Source organism: Nomascus leucogenys, chromosome 13 (genome assembly GCF_006542625.1).
Source record: "Nomascus leucogenys isolate Asia chromosome 13, Asia_NLE_v1, whole genome shotgun sequence".
Lineage (NCBI taxonomy): Eukaryota > Metazoa > Chordata > Mammalia > Primates > Hylobatidae > Nomascus > Nomascus leucogenys.
The window spans coordinates 73,895,369-73,916,231 of record NC_044393.1 but is presented as its reverse complement, the minus strand read 5'-3'; the positions used below and the strand labels follow the sequence as shown (position 1 = coordinate 73,916,231).

The 20,863-nt window shown below is 35.6% G+C and overlaps 1 protein-coding gene across 8 annotated transcripts in view; it reads left to right on the top strand.

Moving 5' to 3' along the window:
• Positions 1-13,676, top strand: part of POT1 (protection of telomeres 1) — a 107,215-nt gene extending 93,539 nt beyond the window's left edge. For 7 of the 8 annotated variants that reach the window (XM_030826235.1, XM_030826230.1, XM_030826234.1 and 4 more), the window contains 5 exons: positions 701-836; positions 6,726-6,814; positions 8,747-8,838; positions 10,667-10,772; positions 11,992-12,813. In XM_030826235.1, the coding sequence (XP_030682095.1) occupies positions 701-836; positions 6,726-6,814; positions 8,747-8,838; positions 10,667-10,772; positions 11,992-12,104 (536 nt within the window). In that variant the 3' untranslated portion in view covers positions 12,105-12,813. Of the gene's footprint in view, positions 1-700; positions 837-6,725; positions 6,815-8,746; positions 8,839-10,666; positions 10,773-11,991 lie in introns of all 8 variants that reach the window. The other variant, XM_003261278.2, reaches the window with a different exon arrangement.
• Positions 13,677-20,863: the final 7,187 nt, after the last annotated feature.

Here is a 20,863-nt window from a genome sequence, read left to right as displayed (position 1 = left end):
TTATAATTGAATGTTGACATTACAAACTCTACCCAAATTTTAGGAAATACACAGAGGTATTTTTTAAATCCTATTCATTTTGCCTGGAGAGAGGAAGCATTATAAGCTAAGTAAAAAGGTCACTGCCTTCTAATAATGGCATGCCATTGGGCAATACTTCTCAGCCAGCTTGGTCATTTGAATGCTTACTCTGTCATAGAATTAACTGTGATAATTTTCCCAGGAAAAATGAACAAATTTTATATGTGAATTCATATTACATGAACTACTCATATCTATATTTAATTGAAATATTGACCTGAAAATTGAGATTTAAACTCTAAATTTGCCCAGATATTAATTAGTATATAGCAAATTAGTGAGAATCTGATCATAACTTAGCTTTTAACTTATATTCCCTCTTTTGGTTATTTGAACCAAAGTGTTCCTGGCATAAAGAGCAATTTGTTTAAATTTAAGAAGTTGGTTAAAATTTCCCAAGCTTTATATTTTACCCAAGTCTCAGCATTTTTGTGCATTGATTTTTTTAATCAATGTATAGGATCGTACATTTACAAATTAATATTTTTCACATACATTCATTTTCTTTTTCTGTCAATTCCTTTAGTCTTTTATTATACCTCACATGTTATTTAATAGGACTGTACTTTGTCTACATTTTGTTTGCACTACTTGAAGGATTTATTTATTCTCTTAACAGGAGGTACACTCAGTGAAATTTGCAAACTCTCGAACAAGTTTAATAGTGTAATTCCTGTGAGATCTGGCCACGAAGACCTGGAACTTTTGGACCTTTCAGCACCATTTCTTATACAAGGAACAATACATCACTATGGGTATGTTTTTTTGTTTTGTTTTGTTTTGTTTATTATACTTTTAAGTTCTAGGGTCATGTGCAGAACATGCAGGTTTGTTACATAGATATACACGTGCTATGGTGGTTTGCTGCACCCATCAACCCGTCACCTGCATTAGGCATTTCTCCTAATGCTGTGCTTCCCCTAGCCTCCCACCCCCTGACAGGCCCTGGTGTGTGATGTTCCCCTCCCTGTCTCCATCTGTTCTTAATGTTCAACTCCCACTTATGAGTGAGAACATGTGGTGTTTGGTTTTCTGTTCTTGTGTTAGTTTGCTGAGAATGATGGTTTCTGGCTTTATCCATATGCCTGGCAAGGACATGAACTCATCCTTTTTTTGGCTGCATAGTATTCCATGGTGTATATGTGCCACATTTTCTTAATCCAGTCTATCACTGATGGACATTTGGTTTAGTTCCAAGTCTTTGCTATTGTGAATAGTGTTGCAATAAACGTACGTGTGCATATGTCTTTATAGTAGAATGATTTATAATCCTTTGGGTATATACCCAGTAATGGGATTGCTGGATCAAATGGTATTTCTAGTTCTAGATCCTTGAGGAATTGCCACACTGTCTTCCACAAAGATTGAACTAATTTACACTCCCACCAACAGTGTAAAAGCATTCCTGTTTCTCCACATTTTCTCCAGCATTTGTTGTTTCCTGACTTTTTAATGATCGCCATACTAACTGGCGTGAGATGGTATCTCATTGTGGTTTTGATTTGCATTTCTCTAATGATCGGTGATGATGAGCTTTTTTTAATATGTTTGTTGGCTGTGTAAATGTCTCCTTTAAAGAAGTGTCTGTTCATATCCTTCGCCCACTTTTTGATGGGGTTGTTTTTTTCTTTTAAATTTAAGTTCTTTGTAGAGTCTAGATATTAGCCCTTTGTCAGATGGATTGCAAAAATTTCCTCCCATTCTGTAGGTTGCCTGTTTACTCTGATGATAGTTTCTTTTGCCGTGCAGAAGCTTTTTAGTTTAATTAGGTCCTATTTGTCAATTTTGGCTTTTATTGCCATTGCTTTTGGTGTTTTAGACATGAAGTCTTTGCCCATGCCTATGTCCTGAATGGTATTGGCCAGGTTTTCCTCTAGGATTTTTATGGTTTTAGGTCTTACATTTAAGTCTTTAATCCATCTTGAGTTGATTTTTGTATAAGGTGTAAGGAAGGGGTCCAGTTTCAGTTTTCTGCATATGGCTTGCCAGTTTTCCCAACATTTATTAAATAGGGAATCCTTTCCCCATTGCTTGTTTTTGTCAGGTTTGTCAAAGATCAGATGGTTCAACTGAGAAAACTTTTGGAATTAAAAACTGTTTAAGAGTAATTTTTATTAGTTTATTTCATTGGTTACTATATGTTCAACAGAAACTTACAGTGTATCAACTTATATGTACTAGGTTTTTCTGGCATATAGCTGTTCTTTTGATAAGCATATATAGTGAGAGTATACACAGTGTGTGAGGCATAAGGCTGCCATCTTTTGATTCCTCAGCCAGAGGCTGGTACTTACTTGTTTTCTTCAAAAGTGAGGATTTAGATACCAGTTACAGAGAAAAATTCAGAGCTGCAAACCTAGTAAAAATTAAGTGATTCAATTTCAGAATTTCTGAGCCACTAAATTACAAATTTGCTGCCACTGAAAATTGGAATATAAAAGAATTCATTAGGAGCTATAAACAGATTTCTACGTTTAGAAGGAGGGGGTAGGGATAAAATCTCCTCTACTGCTTGATGAAACAATCACCCTGGACACATTCTGATTTGAGAAACCTTGGATTATAGTATATGTTTTATCATCCTATTCCTCTTTCTTTCCGACTTCTACATTTGTAGCAATTAGTAGTCATTGTCATAATGTGTAAATCCTGATTGAAAAATTATATACTGGTTGAAAAATATTATACTGTAAGCATGATACCTCCCTAATTGTGTGGTAAAGTCACTGTTAACGCATTGCCCTGTGTTCTTCCAACATATCATAAAATTTTAGCCATAAAGCGAAACTGTATGCCACTGACTTAAATCTCTGTGTTATAGCTGTTTTTACTCTGATATACTCAGTGTCTAATTCCCCCTCTCATTAGACTCATGATCTGAGAGTCCGTCTTTTTTGAAAATAAAATGATTTTTAATTAAGCCAATTAATTAAAAAAATTAAAACTCATAAAATTCTGTTTTTCTTGTATAATAAGTCACTGAGCTTTCTCTTTTTGCATGCTCATCCTCGTTCACTTGCTTTTGTTCTTTCCCCTTTCTCTCTATTTTGCCTTGCCAGTACTGGGCACCATGACGAGTCTAAACCAGGAAAGGAAATATTCATATTCATTTTAAACTCTGAAATACTACTTCTTCTTTTACTAGAAGTCTCAAAAAAATTACCTTAAGGCCCCCATTTTTTTTTTTTTTTTTGAGATGAAGTCTTGTTCTATTGCCCAGGTGGGAGTGCAGTGGCATGATCTCGGCTCACTGCAACCTCTGCCTCCCAGGTTCAAGTGATTCTCCTGTCTCAACCTTCCGAGTAGCTGGGACTACAGGCACGCACCACTGACACCCAGCTGATTGTTTTGTATTGTTATTAGAAACGGGGTTTCACCATGTTGGCCAGGCTGGTCTTGACCTCCTGACCTTAGGTGATCTGCCCACCTCGGCCTCCCAAAGTGCTGGGATTACAGGCGTGAGCCACTGTGCCCAACCAAGGCTGTCGACTTTTTACTAGTTGCTTCAAAACTAAGGCAAATGCTGTTCACACTCCAGATTTTAAGACATTTTTACATTTTTTATTACTTGAGTTTCATCATCAAAAGCCAGTATATCTTTTAATTGATTCTTCTTTTTATTTTTGGGTTATGAAATAATTTTAACTTATAGAAAAATATAAAAAGTAACATCACAACAATTATATATCCACCATTTAGATTTAACAAGTCTTAACGTTTTAACATTATTTCAGACTCTTTTTTTTTTTTTTTTTTTTTTTTGAGACAGTGTCATTCTGACGCCCAGGCTGCAGTGGCATGATTTCAGCTCATTGTAACCTTGACATTCTGGGCTCAAGCAATCCTCCTACCTCAGCCTCCCAACTAGCTGGGACTACAGGTGCACACCACCACACCTGGCTAATTTTTGTAGGGACGGGGTTTTGCCATGTTGCCCAGGCTGGTCTTGAACTCTGGAGTTAAAGCAATCCGCTTGCCTTGGCCTCCAAACTTTTATTTTTAAGAAATTAAATGTTACAGAGAAGTAGTATAACCCCATATCAATCCCTTCTCTAACTCTTTTTTCTCAGAGGTAGCTACTTTTCCAAACTTGAATTAAATCCTTCTCATCAATGTTTTTATGCCTTCATTATATGTGTGAACTCTTAAGCAGTATGGCGTGTTTTTCATTTTTTAAATTTATATAAACTGTTTCGTACTATGCCAAGCCTTTTGCAGCTTGCTTTTTTTGATTCATTATAATTTTCAAGATTTACCCCTATTGACGCATGTAGATTTAGATTATTGAACATCTATGGAGTATGTTATGAAATATCAGAATTTATTAGCCTATTTTCCTATTAATGGATATGTGTTATTTTTTGTTTCATTTACAGACCATACTGAAGTCACATTATATGTTTTCTTGTGTATTTCCCTTGTCATAAAATGAGTTCAGTGGGTCATAAACAGTTTTTTTTTTTTTAATTATATGATGTGGTTGTAGTAACAAATGGAATGAGAGGGAATGGATAACAGAGAACAGTTTACACAGTAAGGGTCAGTGTCATTCCCTAAACTTTCATTTCAATTGTATGTGTATGTGTGTATTACTAAGATATGATATTAAATGAATTTCTTACTGTGAGTCCTTAACAAAAATGTTTGAAAGTTACTCCTAAGGTGTTTACCTGGAATTAGAATTACTGGATTATAAGGTATATATAAGTTTTGCTTTATGGGAAGAAATACCAAATTGTTCTTCCCATGGTTTTAACAATGTATGGTCCCATCAGTAATGTATAAAATTTTAGTTTCTACCAAGTTCACTCCAACACTTGGTATTAGTCTATTTCTGTCTGATACTTGGCATTAATTTTGTAATTTTGTCAGGCCAGTGAGCATCAGATGGTATTCATGATGTTTTTATTTGTATTTCCTAGATGTCTAGTGTGTTTAAGCAGCCCCTGTGTTTATCAGCTACATAGGTTTCCTACTCTATGAATTCCATGTTCACATCTTTTGCCTGTTTTTCTATGTGGTTACTGATTTCTTTTTTGGTTCATGTGTGAGCGCACATACGTGTAATTGATTGTAAGGTTTCTTTCCATGTTAGAGATACTAATCTTTTGTCAATTTCATCCATACTTCTAGTGTATTCCATGCCTTTTTAACTTTATGGTTTCTTGTGTTTTATAGATTTTTTTTTAATTTTTGTTTGGTATTTGCTTTATAGGTTACTCTCATCCCTTTGCTTTAAAGTTTCTGGCATTCTATTTTGTATGTCACTCATAAATAAAAGCTTATGGCTAAATTTTAGTTTTAATAGTTGAGTTTAAATATGTTCTTAAGTTATTGATATATTTAGTTTATGCTTCTAATTTTTTCTGTTTCCCCTTTCACTGCTTTGGAAGTAAGTAGTTCTGTATTTAATTTTGACTTAATATCCTTAATTTTTAATTTTTATACTATACTTTAATAATGTCTAATGCTAATCAATATCATCATCTTTTTCTTAGGCAATAATATTCTTTCGTTAAATTAACATCTTTTATTAGAAAAGAAACACCTATATATTTAATAAATAGAAAGGGATAAGATGTAATGTGGTTACCCTCTTGTTTTCCTCAAAGTGCAAATGAAAACAAATTGCATGGACTTTTTGAACTTTTATTTTTATTCAAGTATATCTTTTCAAGTATGTTTTCTTATCAACATCTCATAAACATTATGATGATGCATAATAAAAAATAAATTACTCATAGTTAAAATATGTTGGTATTCAAGTAAAGCAGAATACCTGTACTACACAGTGCACAACTTTATTGTGTAGTCTTAGATATATATACATTTCAAAAGTTAACTGTGGAATTAGGCATCATAAACTACAAACCTCTGGATATGTGCTTACTAAAAATATTAATTATCTAGAATCTTGCATGTTCTGACTGTTTAGTAATTTTTCTCTATTGGCCATATTTATTAACACTTTGAATTTATTAAGATATTACTTACAGAGGCCGGGTATGGTGGCTCACACCTGTAATCCCAGTACTTTGGGAGGCCAAGGCAGGCAGATGGCTTGAGCTGAGGAGTTGAGACCAGCCTGGGCATTGTGGCAAGACCCAGTCTCTACAAAATTACAAAAATTACCCAGGCGTGGTGGTGTGCAACTGTGGTTCTAGCTACTTGGAAGGCTGAGGTGGGAGGCTCACTTGAGCCCAGGAGGCAGAGGTGACAGTGCCTGGGTGACAGAGTGAGACCTTGTCTTAAAAAAAAAATATATATATATATAGAGAGAGAGATCATAGAATCAGAGAATTCTTAGAGATGATCACTTTCTTCAACTTTTCATTTTAACAAATAAGGATATTGAGAGCAAAATTAATTAATGATTTGGACCTGGAACCGAGCACCCTGTTCTCAATTTAGAGTTCTTTATTCTGAATCTTATACTGTCTTTTTATTGGCTTTATGTAATAAGCTTACTCTTTCATAATTCTCTTGTGAAACAAGCAAGCACATTACAATATAGGGATGCGGTATTCTTGTGTTTAATAATTTATATTTTAAAACTACACGTGTTTGAGCAGTAAAAAGTTATAACAATTAAACAAGCTACATTATTTTTAAATATTTATGGTTCTTTCTTTTATAAATTTCAGATGTAAACAGTGTTCTAGTTTGAGATCCATACAAAATCTAAATTCCTTGGTTGATAAAACATCGTGGATTCCTTCTTCTGTGGCAGAAGGTTAGCTAAATTTCCATGCCCTGCAATTTTAACTGTTTGTATACAAGGTTATTTCACCTACTTATATTTCAGTATACCTGAAAGTATACCTGTTCATTCTTTGTATACCTATTCCTTCTTCTGTAAGATAAACAGACTTTGTAAATTTAAAGATATCTGCCAAGCCTTCCTTCAGTCTGTATTTCTTCAAGCAGGCACTGTCACATTTGTTTGTACTTTCCCCTATACCTTACTATTTTGTTTTTCCTCCTCAGTAAGCATTCCACTTTACCAGTGCTCTTCTCAGAATTTGGCATTCAGAGCTGGACATTGTGCTGCAGATGTTGTTTGGCCAATTCAGAATAGAGTGAAATTATTATTTACCTAAAACTGGACACTCAGCTTCTGCTAGCCTGAAATGTCATTGTATAACTATTTATTTGTACATTTGGTTTTGTTTTCTTTCCTTTTTAATACAGCCATCTCATGTTTTATTTGTGGTCCAGTGAAATCCTAGGTTCCTGTCACATGAACTTCTTGAACTTGGTCTCCTCATTCTATTCTTAATGTAATTTTTTTTTTCTGTCACATGAACTTCTTGAACTTGGTCTCCTCGTTCTATTCTTAATGTAATATTTTTGTTTTTATGGTCCCTGGGAGTAGGTGCTAAGTTCATCTTTCTTTGTTTGAGTTCACAGTTTTAACCTATTGAGACCTTTTGAAGCCTAAAAATCAGTTGCCCTGTATTAATGTCTGTTGTATGCCCTAGTGCATGTCTGTATGTCCTAATTTATTCTTAACTTGCCCTCTTAATTAGTCCTACTGTTTAAACATGAGTTCCACAGATAGAAGCTAATAAAACATTCTATAAATTGAGTATCTTCCATTTCCAAACAAGAAGATATTTATCTTAACCTGTGAATTTTCATTTTACCCGGTATCTCTAATTTCTTATTTCTTCCTCATCTTACCAAATTATTAAATCTCAGATTCTGACATTCTTGTCCATTCAACCAGATGATATCCCTTTTTTCTTTTTTAAAGTTATAAATTATTCCCCTAGCTTATAATAGAGAGGCATGCTAAAACGATATTTAACTGCATGCTATTTTTTAGAATATTCTGTATTTTATCTTTCATAAAACTAACATGCAATGAGTTACATTTCATGAATCATTTTTTATGGTTTCTATGGAGGCTATCAACTGTTTTCTTTATTTTTATTTATTTATTTATTTTGAGACAGAGTCTTACTCTGTCGCCCAGGCTGGAGTGCAGTGGTGCAATCTCGGCTCACTGCAACCTCCGCCTCCCAGGTTCAAGCAATTCTCATGCCTCAGCCTCCAGAGGAGCTGGGATTACAGGTGTATGTTACCATGCCTAACTATTTTTTTTGGTATTTTTAGTAGAGACAGGGTTTCATCATGTTGGCCAGGCTGGTCTTGAACTCCTGACTTCAGGTGATCCACCCACCTCAGCCTCCCAAAGTGCTGAGAATCCAGGTGTGAGGGTGTCAACTCATTTTAAATATACGTTAATATTTAATCAAAAAGATTAAATTGCTTATCCTAAGATATTCTCTCTATGTAGGTATTGTGAAATATTCCAAAATGAATCTGCTAAATGAGCTTAATTATAGGTTGAGTATCTGTGGATTTAAAAACACAAACTGTTCTCTGCTCTGACACCACAGCAGAAGACTTATGTGACCAAATGCATAGGGGTTTTCACCCACACACCAAGCAGGCAATCCCTCAGCAGATGCCAGCTGGGTGTCCACTAATTCAATTCTAACACTATCTACCTGGAGATAATGCCAAGTTTTTCTTTGTATCTTGAGTTATTTTAGTAAATAAAATTTACAGGTCTATACTATCATAAAACAATTTTAACTTTACCTTGATAATAAGGAATAGCAGACTCATATGGTTTGATCTTTTTTTCCTTCACTAGTACTGGGTATTGTACCCCTCCAATATGTGTTTGTTATGACCTTTACACTTGATGATGGAACAGGAGTACTAGAAGCCTATCTCATGGATTCTGTAAGTATTAGAGGTAGTAAAGATATTTTTAATTAAAAAATAATATTTAAAAAATTGAATACATTTATTCATACCTGCTTTATTCCTAAAAGGACTTAAGGCAACTTAAAACATAAGTAAAATATGAGCACATAAATCTTGAATCATCTGTGTATGTATCTCTTTTTTTATTTGACACTAAATCTTAACATTTGAATAGTGAAAAATTAAGGAACAGGGATTTAAAGAGCCATTCCCTATACCACAGCCAAAATGCAGAGATACGGCCACACTATGGAAGCATTATTTGTAGTAAACATTTTATCGTACTTTGTTTGTTTGTTTTTTGAGATGGAGTCTTGCTCTGTTGCCCAGGCTGGAGTGCAGTGGCATGATCTCGGGTCACTGCAGCCTCCGCCTCCCAGGTTCAAGCAGTTCTCTGCCTCAGCCTCCCAAGTAGCTGGGATTACAGGTATGCGCCACCACACCCGGCTAATTTTTGTATTTTTGTAGAGACAGGGTTTCACCATCGTGGCCAGGCTGGTCTTGAACTCCTGACCTCGTGATCCACCCGCCCTTGGCCTCTCAAAGTGCTGAGATTACAGGCGTGAGCCACCGCGCCCGGCCTTGATCATATTTTTTAAACCCCCACATTTTATATTAGAGGAATGAAGTTACTTTAACAGAGAAGATAGATATTATTGTATAAAGTTTTGAGGCAGTCTACAAAACCTTCCTCATTTCTGACACTAATTGCAGTTGGAAGTCCCCAAGGCCACTCTTAGATTTGATGATTCACAAGACCCCTAGAACTCACTGAAAACTATTATACTGACAGTTACAGATTATTACAGCTAAAGGTTGTACATTAAAATCAGATAATGAAAGAGATGTACAGGACAGAGTCCAGGAAAGTTCCAGACATGGAGCTTATGGTTGTCCTCTCCCCACAGAGTTGTGGACTGTTACTTTCCCTGCAACAGTGTGTAGCAATATACATAATACATTGCCAGATAGGGAAGCTCTGCTAAAAGATTTTAGTGGGACTCTATCATGTAGGTATGGTTGACTGCCCATATGGCTGATCATAGTCTTCAGCCCCTCTTGAGATCAAGCTGATACCACATGCTCCAAACTTCCCACCCTACATCATATTGTTAAACTATTCATAGTGACCCAGGGCTTCCAAGCAAAAATACTTCTGCCAAGTGTGACGTGGAAAGGGCTTAGAGATTACGTTCCACAAGCTAAGGTCAAAGCCCAGACCTCTCTTAGGGTAAAGTTAAAATGTTTACTACGTGGATTGGAAAAGATCTGAGGTATAGTTGAGAGGAGAATTTTTCTCCCACCTACACAATTCATTTAACTTTTCATTAAATATTTAATGAGCACCTGCTGTGTAGTAGGTACTATCCTATGTGATGGAGACACAGCGGTGAACAAAGTAAAAATTCCTTCCTTCTTGAAACTTATAATACAGTAGGGAAGAGAAAAATTAAATAACTATATAATACATATATGTTATATTCATTTAAGTTTAGCACAAGATTTTTTTATATGCACAAACAGAATAGTCAGCCTCATTGTTTTTAAATCATTATTACCATCGTCATTATTAAATCAGAGCAATTTACTTGATTATGTGTATCTCAAAGCTATTTTAAGATTAAATAGTAAATAAGATTTTGGAGTTGAGACCAGCATTCTAGTTTATGAATTCTACAATCTTGATAGAAGGAAACTGTCTAGATTATCTTTTAATTGGACAATATTGAAATATGTGTTAATAATAACATTAAAAAGGATTAATATTATTTCCTTTTTTTTTCTCTCATGAAACATTTTTAAGGACAAATTCTTCCAGATTCCAGCATCAGAAGTTCTAATGGATGATGACCTTCAGAAAAGTATGGATATGATCATGGATATGTTTTGTCCTCCAGGAATAAAAATTGGTAGGCAAGAATATTTTAACAATTCCACACTTCTTTTACTTGAGATAGCACTAACATATATGTACTCTGTGGACTTTTAGAAGTCTGAAAGCTTTGCTTCCAAATGAATTACTAAGTAGTGAGTGATTACTGTATGATCAACCTTTGATGAAGAGAGTGGCAGGGATAAAATAGTTATGAATCATAATTCCTGCAGTCGAAAGATTTTTAAAATATTTTTAAATATAGTTCTTGCAGTCAAAAGATTTTTAAAATATTTTTAAATATAGGAAAGGGAGTTAGTTTTGATCACAAGCACATTTGACATTGTCATGCTACAAGCATTTTACTTGAAATTAGACCAAAAGTGATAAATTGTTGGCAGTAAACATTTTCTGTAACAAACTCCAATTATCCAATTTAATTGATGGATGAATTTTTTTTATTTATTGTTAACTAGTTTCAGATTTTACAAGCTTTTGTTTTACCGATTTTTTATGAGCTTTGTTTTCTGCATAAACATTTGATTAATAAACCAGATCTTCCTCATTTCAAACTGTACTGCTTATATCTGCTGCCACTGAATTTTCCATCTGTGACCATATTGGTACTTATGTTGAAACTTGCAGATCTAAGTCGTATTAAGACAATTTGATTTTTCTAACAATTTTTTATTGTAGGAAATTTTACCAGCTGCAGATTTAGCAGCTGGTTTAATTTTTATATATTATTTTTAATCAGACTTTACTCTCCCTGGTCAATCTTTGCATCTTATAATAGTTACATAATGACAGGAATTTGTGTTGGTCTCTAACAAAGTTTAACTTGAATACCTTTATTTGTTGTCAGTTTTAATTTGTGTTAGCTGTTTGGATTCTTTTGGATAGATTTCTAGAAGTAAATCTTTATATCCAAAAGCATGGGCCTGGTAGACCCCTTTTTAACCACTATTTTAGATTTTTAAAATATATACCAACCATTTTGAAACCCAAGATGTAATCACTGTTACCTGCTTGTGGCAAAAAATTCACATTAGTCACAGTTGCTCCAAAACAATAACATGAATCTAGTATGTATTTTGAAGAGAGAATAATGTTAAATTTGGAAGGGACGTTTACTTACTTTTCAAGCCAAAATAAATATTGATTTTTCTAGCTCAGTGGTAAGCTTAGGTACCTATTTCAGAGTTATTTATTTTGTTTTAATGGTTAAATAGCTTTTTTTGTTTTTGTTTTTGTAGATGCATATCCGTGGTTGGAATGCTTCATCAAGTCATACAATGTCACAAATGGAACGGATAATCAAATTTGCTATCAGATTTTTGACACCACAGTTGCAGAAGATGTAATCTAATATTGCCATCCAATTTAGCATACATAAAATGTTGCCACTCACCTTCCCTGTTTGAACTTCTTTTCCTGCCCTGAGTTTTATATCACCAATGTTGATGATGTTAGCATGGGTATGGGATTAGAAAATGTCCTTACTTTAAATCTCTTGGCTTTTACTGGGTGCAAGGTAAATAATGGCTATGGATTTTGTTTTGCTTTCTGTTTTTGCTTTTGTACAAAGAGACCTGCTTAAACAAGTACTGCTGAGATAAGTGTTTGTCTGATCAAGCTACAGTGTACTTTAAGTAGAAATGGCAAAGTTTCTTTGTTGGGGTGCTGATACTGATGATTTTAGGATAAATTCATTTCTTTAAACTTGTAATGCATGGTTTTATTGCTTGTTTCTCTCCAGGATAGTAGAGATTTCTCTATTTCACCTCAACCTAATAAAGTGGTCAGATTTATAATGTTAATGACTTAATATTATCCTTTTCTAATAGTCTCATGTAAAATATGCTGGTATGACAACTTACAACTAATTGAATGAGATGTTAACTTAGTAAAATAGTTTGATTTTTACCTGACAGTGTTTGTCAAATTTAAAATCATGAATATTCAATTTTATACAAACATTTATATATATATGTATAGATTTGTGTATGTTATTTGCCAAAGACAGATATAAATTACCTGGTTTAATATTAGTGAAGAATAAATAAGTGCACACATTTCAACTGTTTCATTTATTTGCCCTAAGTTGAGCCGAAAAATGATATGAGGCAAAGAATCGAAACAGGTGTGGCAATACAGCAGATGTTTAGGGCTGTCTACATCCCAGGTACTGTGCTAAGCACTAAACATGTATTTGATCCTCACAGCAACCCATTTTTCTGATAAGAAATCTGAGGCTTGATTGATAAGCTGACTAAGTTCATACAGTTTTTAAATGCTAGAGTCTGTGCCTTAATTCACATAATCTCTATTCAGAGCCTGTACTGTTAACCACTCAAGGATTCTGGAACAGAAGCTAACAGTTTTCTGCAATGAGTCTTTGACTTAAATATCTGAAATAACATTGGAAATAGATTGTAAGAGGAGTCAGTGTTCTTCTGTAGTTTCAAAATACTTTTAACATTTATTGTCAAAAAAGGATTGGATAACTGATATTCTTTGCTTGTAATAACTGTAAATTCTAGTTCCTGAGCACATTAACACATCTCTATACCTAACTACCAATGTCCCCCATTATCGACTTATCAGCTTGTTTGAGACAATGAGAAAGACTGATTTTATTTTCAGGAATATAGACTCCTGGTTCAAAACATTTTCAGGAAAAAATATTTTAAAACCCTGCAGTTGAACAGGTGTGTTTGTGTTGATGATGTGCTCAGGATACAAAGGTGAGATAAACATTTTTTCTGCCTTCCGGAAGCACTCAGTCTAGAAGAGTAGAGGTCCAAAGGTGCCATAGGTTCACACTGTGAGCCTGCAAGATCTCCACATTAACAAAGGAAAACTCTTCCTATGAATCTTCGTGATGATAGGCCATGTCTCTTTTTATTTTTGTTTTAAATAAACATCCACATTATCATGATTTCTTTTGGTTTATTGTGGGGTTTTGTCCTTGTCTTTTTTTAAAACTTTTCAGTTTTTAGCAAGACTCAGTCCATCAACACCTAGTGTTTATCTAGAGATGATGTATGCACTTTATGCTAATCAGGAACCCAGAGAGTTAGGAGAATTTTATTTCTGGAGCAACAACTAAATGGTAGTTCGTTGTGCCCCAATTTGATCCCTGCCCCTTTCTGTAAACACTGATAGAATCTTCCTGTCAGATTTTAAATTACATAAATTTAAGAAAGAGGTTTTTGTACAGACTCAGCCTCAGTTTCCACTTTCTGCAGCATCCATTTTTTAAGACACTACTGGATTAACTCATGCTGTCCCTGTGTTGTTCTTAGAATGTATGTCTTAGAAAAATCTGAGACAGTCCATTATTCTTTATCTGGATGTAGCAATGAGAAACACGCTACTTGCAGGCTTTTTCTGTGGCCGCCTTCAATTATACTGCTGTATTTGAGGGAACTATACATGCCAACATACAATGTATCATTCCTCATTTCTTTTTACCCCTGCTCATGCTGTAAGTTGGAAATTGTTTCTGAATGATTATAGAAAGACTGATATTGACGGACTAGAAGAAGCCGACTATACCTCTGTCTACCTAAAAAAGCCATCTTCACCCATTAGGGTACTGGCTGCCCAGATTTAAAATTGGTGTAGATCCTGTGCCTTAGCTACTTGGAGGTAACAGAAAGGGACCAAAATCTTTTTTCTGCCTACTTCCCAGCTGACTATGCAGTCCTGTTTTAGATACCAAAGCATGAATTTGTCACTACGTATAACTCTGAATCCAGACAATTTTCTTCTATATGTTCTAGAAGCTTTCCTTAGGATCTGGAAAGGCTAAACTCTTGATTATTTTCAGTGTTGTTTTAAATTTGACCTTATATTTCATCAAGTTTTGTTTTTATCTAGACTTTTTAAAATTAATAAAAGTACGAATTTGAAACAAATATAGGGTCTATAAACTTGAACTAATTCCTGCTCCAATTAGTACCCAGGAAGAAACCACTTTTAACAATATGGTGTATAATTTTTCAGATTGTTCTTTCTAAGAACATGTGAGCATGCATATGTGTATACACACACGTATATTTTAGCATCACGTTAAATAGTTCTGCAACTTTCTTTTGTCACTTTATATAGAGAACTGTATTTTTTCATGTTGATAGAGGGAGAAACTCATTGCTTATATGTAATTCTCTGATAATTTTACTTTCTATTTCTGTTGTGGTTTTTTGTGTAAGTATTCTATTTTTTATTGTGCCAGTTTGGGATTTTATATGTTTACAAAAATGTATTCTTGTTATCTGCTTTATTACCACATAGTTATTCGTGATAATGTGTTTTACTTATTATTTTAGTCTGTATTTTGTCTGGTGTTATTTCCCCTTTAAATGCATCTGGAAGCCCAGAGACCTGGTTTCACTATGTCCTCTGGAGGTTTTTAGGTGATAAGAATTTTGGAGACCTGTACAGACTTCCAATACAGGATTAGGACTCTGCCATGACGTAGTTACTTTAAGTTATTATTTCACGCTTTGAAGAATTTATTGTTAAACGAATGTTAATGTAAGAAAAAAGAACACCTTCTGTAATGCTTTTCATTAGGAAATGCAGACTCTGTGAAGGCTATGATAAGTCACACTAAAGTTCTAGAATATTATTTTAGGGGAAATATAATATCTCTTCCTTTCTTGGCCCCTCAGAATCTCTGGAGAGTGTCAACCCTACCCATTCCAGGAAAAAGGGACCTAGTCAGCTAGTAGAATCTGGGCATGATGACCTGTCTTCTCTCTGGTACTTGAAAAGGGTATCTAAACCCACTAAGCAGGCACTCACAAGTGCTCTCAGGTATGTGAGATCCTATCTTCTTTTGGCAGTCGGGAAATTAGTAATGCTATGTTTTTGTTTTTGTTTTGGTTTTTCACTATTATAATTTAAGCTGTTAGGAAATTTGAGATCAGCTAGGGATTCTAAGTGATGATCATCTTGCATAGAGATACATAAATGTCCCTTCCATCAGGACTGCATTTGATGGGTTGAAAATTATTGGGCATCAATTACAATGACAAAGATAATGTATCAGTGTATATGGGAGCTCTCCCTCACATGGCCAATTGGTGAAACATGGATAGTGCAGAGATTCCTCAGCTATTTTTCAACTCTAGCAACATCTTAATGAATTTCTGGTATTTTTCCTTGAGATCTAGGCCACCAAGTCACAGTCACATTGGTTGTGTGTGTGTGTGTGTGTGTGTGTGTGTGTGTGTATGCTTGCTTTTATTTTCTTTGTGTTCACTTTGCAGGGTACTATGTTGGAATTTACCTAAAAATCTAGTCCACAACTACCAAAGAAGCATTTTCAACTTGTGTGAAAGTTTCTTTTATTTCATCTATTTGTTCATAGTATTTTAAAGATTTGGAGCATGTGTGTGTTAAAAACCTTAACCTTCCTATCATCTATTAAACAAATATGGTGCAGTTCCTAAACATGCACGTTTTTATATACAACCTTGCTTTTTTTTCCTATAACTTCAAAATGGTTTTTCCCTTCTTTGAAATTGAACTCCTAGAGAAAAGCCCGTTTGTTATTACACAAACACTATTCCTTAGCCAACTTCTGTCCTCCATTAGAAGGCAGTCTTTCTAGAATTTAAAGTCTCTTGCCAAGTTTAGCTACTTCGTAAGTGACATTCTGTCCCAAGCTTTTATAATAGTTAATACATACATAAATAGCTAATGCAAGTCTCTCATAGCACTACAAGGAAGGTAAGTCATTTTAAAATCAAAAGTATTAACCTGTGGAGTCAAGTGAAAACATAGCTTGCAGCAGGTAGGCAGGGATGTGACTGTGTATTCAGGCTGCTGCAAGCTCAAAACCCTTATTGGACAGGGAGCACACATACGGGCAGGTGCAGGAACTGGGGTGAGAACTTTTGGGCTCCAGCCCCATGGCAGCGTCCAGGGGTGGGTGCCTGCGACTCCTGAAGCCCCAGTGTTACAGTGCTCGTTTAGCTCCGCCATCCGCAGATGGCTTAAGTGCTAGCCTCTCAGTGCCCCCTTGTCACGCAGGCTCTTGTTTGGAGTCCAGGAAGAATCAGGTCATACATGGACTTGAATGGTGAATGTGGGGGTTTTATTGAATGGTGGACGTGGCTCTCAATGGGATGGGTGGGGAACTGGAAGGGGGATGGAGTGGAAAGATGATCTTCCCCTGGAGTTTGGCCATCCACCAGCTGATCTCTCCCATCACCTCCAGCCAAACAACATTCAGACACTCCTTCCCTTCTCTCCTTCTCTACTGCTCCTTTCTGCCATTTTTCTGTTTGTCTCCTCATCTGCTGCTGGAGTCTGGGGCCTGACGTTCATATGGGTACAGGATAGGGGGGCATGGCAGGCCAAAAGGCAACTTCTTGGGTATGAAAACAGGAATGCCTCTTCCTATTTGGGGCCGTGGGTTTCTAGGCTTGAGAGTAGGGCCTTTGCCAGGGAACTGCCTTCTTCTACCCCGTATTTTCCTGTCTTCTGTCCGTACCATTATTACACATGAAAATATAACAGGTTACATTGCTCCTACTAAATAAAAGTTATTAAATTATGCTTTTAGGGCATACAAACCTTTTCTTTATCTCAGTATTGAGTACGAGTAAGTTTTTATATTACACACCCTAAACAGAATGATTTATGTAGTTAATAGTAGTTGCTTTAAAATGCAAAAACATGATCCAGAATGTAGGAGTTAAGTTCTGAAGATGGAAGAAATGGAGCAGGGGACTGTTCCTCTAACTATCCACCTTTTGTCTCTTATGTGAGGAATGTTTTTGTTTTAATGATTAATGTAAACAATCTGAAATATCTGCATATTTAAAAATTATTAGAAGCAATAATTACAAGAAAAAGTCAAATATATTTCTGGTATTTAAAAAATCTATTCTCAGCCAGGCATGGTGGCTCACCCCAGCACTTTGGGAGGCCGAGGTGGGTGGATCACAAGGTCAGGAGATCGAGACCATCCTGGCTAACATGGTGAAACCCCATCTCTACTAAAAATCCAAAAAAATTAGCGGGTTGTGGTTGTGGGTGCCTGTAGTCCCAGCTACTCGGGAGGCTGAGGCAGAATGGCGTGAACCCGGGAGGCGGAGCTTGCAGTGAGCCGAGATCACGCCACTGCACTCCAGCCTGGGCAACAGAGCGAAACTCTGTCTCAAAAAAAAAAAAAAAAAAAAAAATCTATTCTCTTCTGATACAAATGTCACTGAGAAAATTGGCTTTTTGCCTTTTCCTTTTCTTGTTGGAGATGATGAATTAAAAGAAATATCTTGAACATAATGATTCATGTCAGGAAGAATGCAGGTTTTAATGAGTCATTTGGAAGACATGTATTCCAGTTTTTCACCTTTAGTGCTCCATGGAAAGTGTTGCTTTAGTCATAAGTCAAATTAGCTTCACACCTGTGGCCAGCTGGGAATTTGCTGGGAGACTATTTTACCTACATCAAATTTACTGAGCTCTAATACCCAAACATTACATCTAGTCATCCATGATTCCTTTTTCTTTTGCGCTCCACATCCAATCCATTATAAAAATTATCATGGCTAACTCTTTAAAATACATCCAGAATTTGACCATTTATTACCACTTCTACCATCATGTTGGTCATGCTACCATCTTTTTATGCCTGGACTAGAGCCAGTGCCCTGCAACTGGTCTTCCTGCCTCCATAATTTCCCCACATATTGCATTCTCAGCCCCAGGTTGATCTGTTAACACATAAGGCACATATTATTTTCCATGTGATTACCATGGCCTTCACCACCCAATGTGATAGATCCAGTTCCTCACTACCACTCTGATAACTTCTATTCTCATTTTTCTCCTTTCGCTGCTTTCCATACACTGGTCTTATTTTTCCAACCTACAGGTCCTTTGTACATGATGTTGTTACCTTAGTCTGGATACTGTTGAGTAGTTGTAGGTTTCATGGTTCATTGCCTGACATCCTCTGTTCCAACATGATCTTACCAGAAAGGCCACCCCTGACTATATAAAGGACGACCCTACCCATCCCACTCCATGCCCCCACCCCTGCCTTATTTTTCTCCACTGCTTTTATCCATCTGACATAGATTTATTTCTTCGTCTCACATACATTTATTTGTTCAGTAGAACATGAGCTCCTTAGAGAGGCATAGAGTTTGATTTGTTCACTGCCATTCACCAAGTATTTAGAAATTCATGGCACATAATAAATGCTCAGTAAAAATTCCTAGAATGAATAAAATGATCATCTCATATTTGAGAACTCTCTCCCAAAAATATTAGATTAGTGCAAATGTAATTGCAGTTTTTGCCATTTAAAGTAATGGCAAAAATACTAGAATTTATCAGCACCTAAAGTGATTTTAGAGCAGTAGTAACCTGGGATGCAGAAATTTACATTGAAAAGTAAAACTGCTTGAACCCGGGAGGCAGAGGTTGCAGTGAGCCGAGATCACGCCACTACACTCCAGCCTGGTGACAGTGAGACTCCATCTCAAAAAAAAAAAAGTAAAACCTAGGTAATTGTGATATAGATTGAATAAAGATCCGATGGGCCGAGACTCAGACATTTGTGTTAACAATGTCCCCAGATGATTTCTCCTTCAGTAAAAATATATGGACCCACTTTTCAAAATTCTTTTAGAGTATGGGGTCTGTATCTGATTGCTTTTAAAAACTTATTTAAAATGTCTGGCCCTGAAAACAGTTGAGTTGAAGCGCCTTGATCTAGAATCTGTACCAATCAGTGGTTCTTAACCCTGGCTTCAGGTTATTAATCTGTACCAGTCAGTGGTTCTTAACCCTGGCTTCAGGTTATTATCACCTGGGGAAGGAAATTTAAAAGTATCAGATTCCAAGGTGTCACTCTGCAATCTAGCTCAAGACTGCATGGATTCAACTGCCTGCTGCACAGCTCACTAGCTATTTGACCTTAAGCCAGTGGTTAGCTTTTCTTGAAAACTGGGAATTTTAATAGTGCCCACTTTAGAAGGCCGTGATGGGGCAGGAAGAAATGAAATATTAAAATGCTTAGAATCTGGCACAGAAGAAAGTCTCATAAAGGATTAGATGTCAGTGAGTTTTGGCGACAAAAACTAATCATCTTTACTGTTACTCTCTTAAAAAGAGCCTTAAAATTTATTCCTTTCCTCTATTTTGCTGATTCCTTAACATCCCAGCCACCCTTGCTTTAATGGTGACAAGGGGAAGCAACTACACCCTTCAGGTTATTTCAGGCCCAACTAGTGAAGCTATTAAAAACTGTGTATGAAATGGAAGGAACATGGGAATGAAATGGAGTGAATGTCATTGGATCAGATGACCAAAGAATCCTCTCCTAAGATGGCTATCTGGATAGTTTTATGATTGCAAATGCTATTTTTTCATTATCTTGTTCCTGTTGTGCAAAAATATGGAGAAAAAAGAAACTCAGTAGTCATAATATGCTAGTAGGGCTGATTTTTAAAATAGAGAATAGCTTGACTAAGTAACTTAATGAAGAGGAATCTGAAAATAATAGTGTACAAGCACTGAGGAAGAAGGAAAACACTTTTCTACTCTGAAACAATGGCAGAAAGGAAGTCATTTGTAAATTTTATGGGAAATTTTTTTGCATGTAGCTAGTTTGTGAAAGTCTTTGCCGTTTCTTCATTCAAGTCACTTAAAACTAAATGCAAATAAAACTGTACATTTCCCAATGCCTTTATCACTCTAAAGTGTTTATATGTAATAAATCATTGACTACCATTAGTTGTTTTTCAGAGTCATCAGGAAATATTTGTCTTATTATTTGGTATGATCTAATTTGGAGTGTGATTATATAACTCAATGTACCTGTCTCTTCTTATAATAGAGATTTAAAGAAAGAATAATGATACTTTGTGTTGAGTCCCTGTGGCTTTAGTGAAATCTAAATGCAAATCAAAATGCGTTTTTTATGCTAGGATATCTGGTAAGACATTTTAATGCTTATTTTATGGTTCTACAGACCATAACTGACATCTATTTGAAAGCATTGAATTTCCAATATTGAATATGCAAGATTACTTTCTACCTTAAGATCACAAAAGAGACATGGAGCATAATTTATCTACCTCAGAAAATAAGATTTGGTTC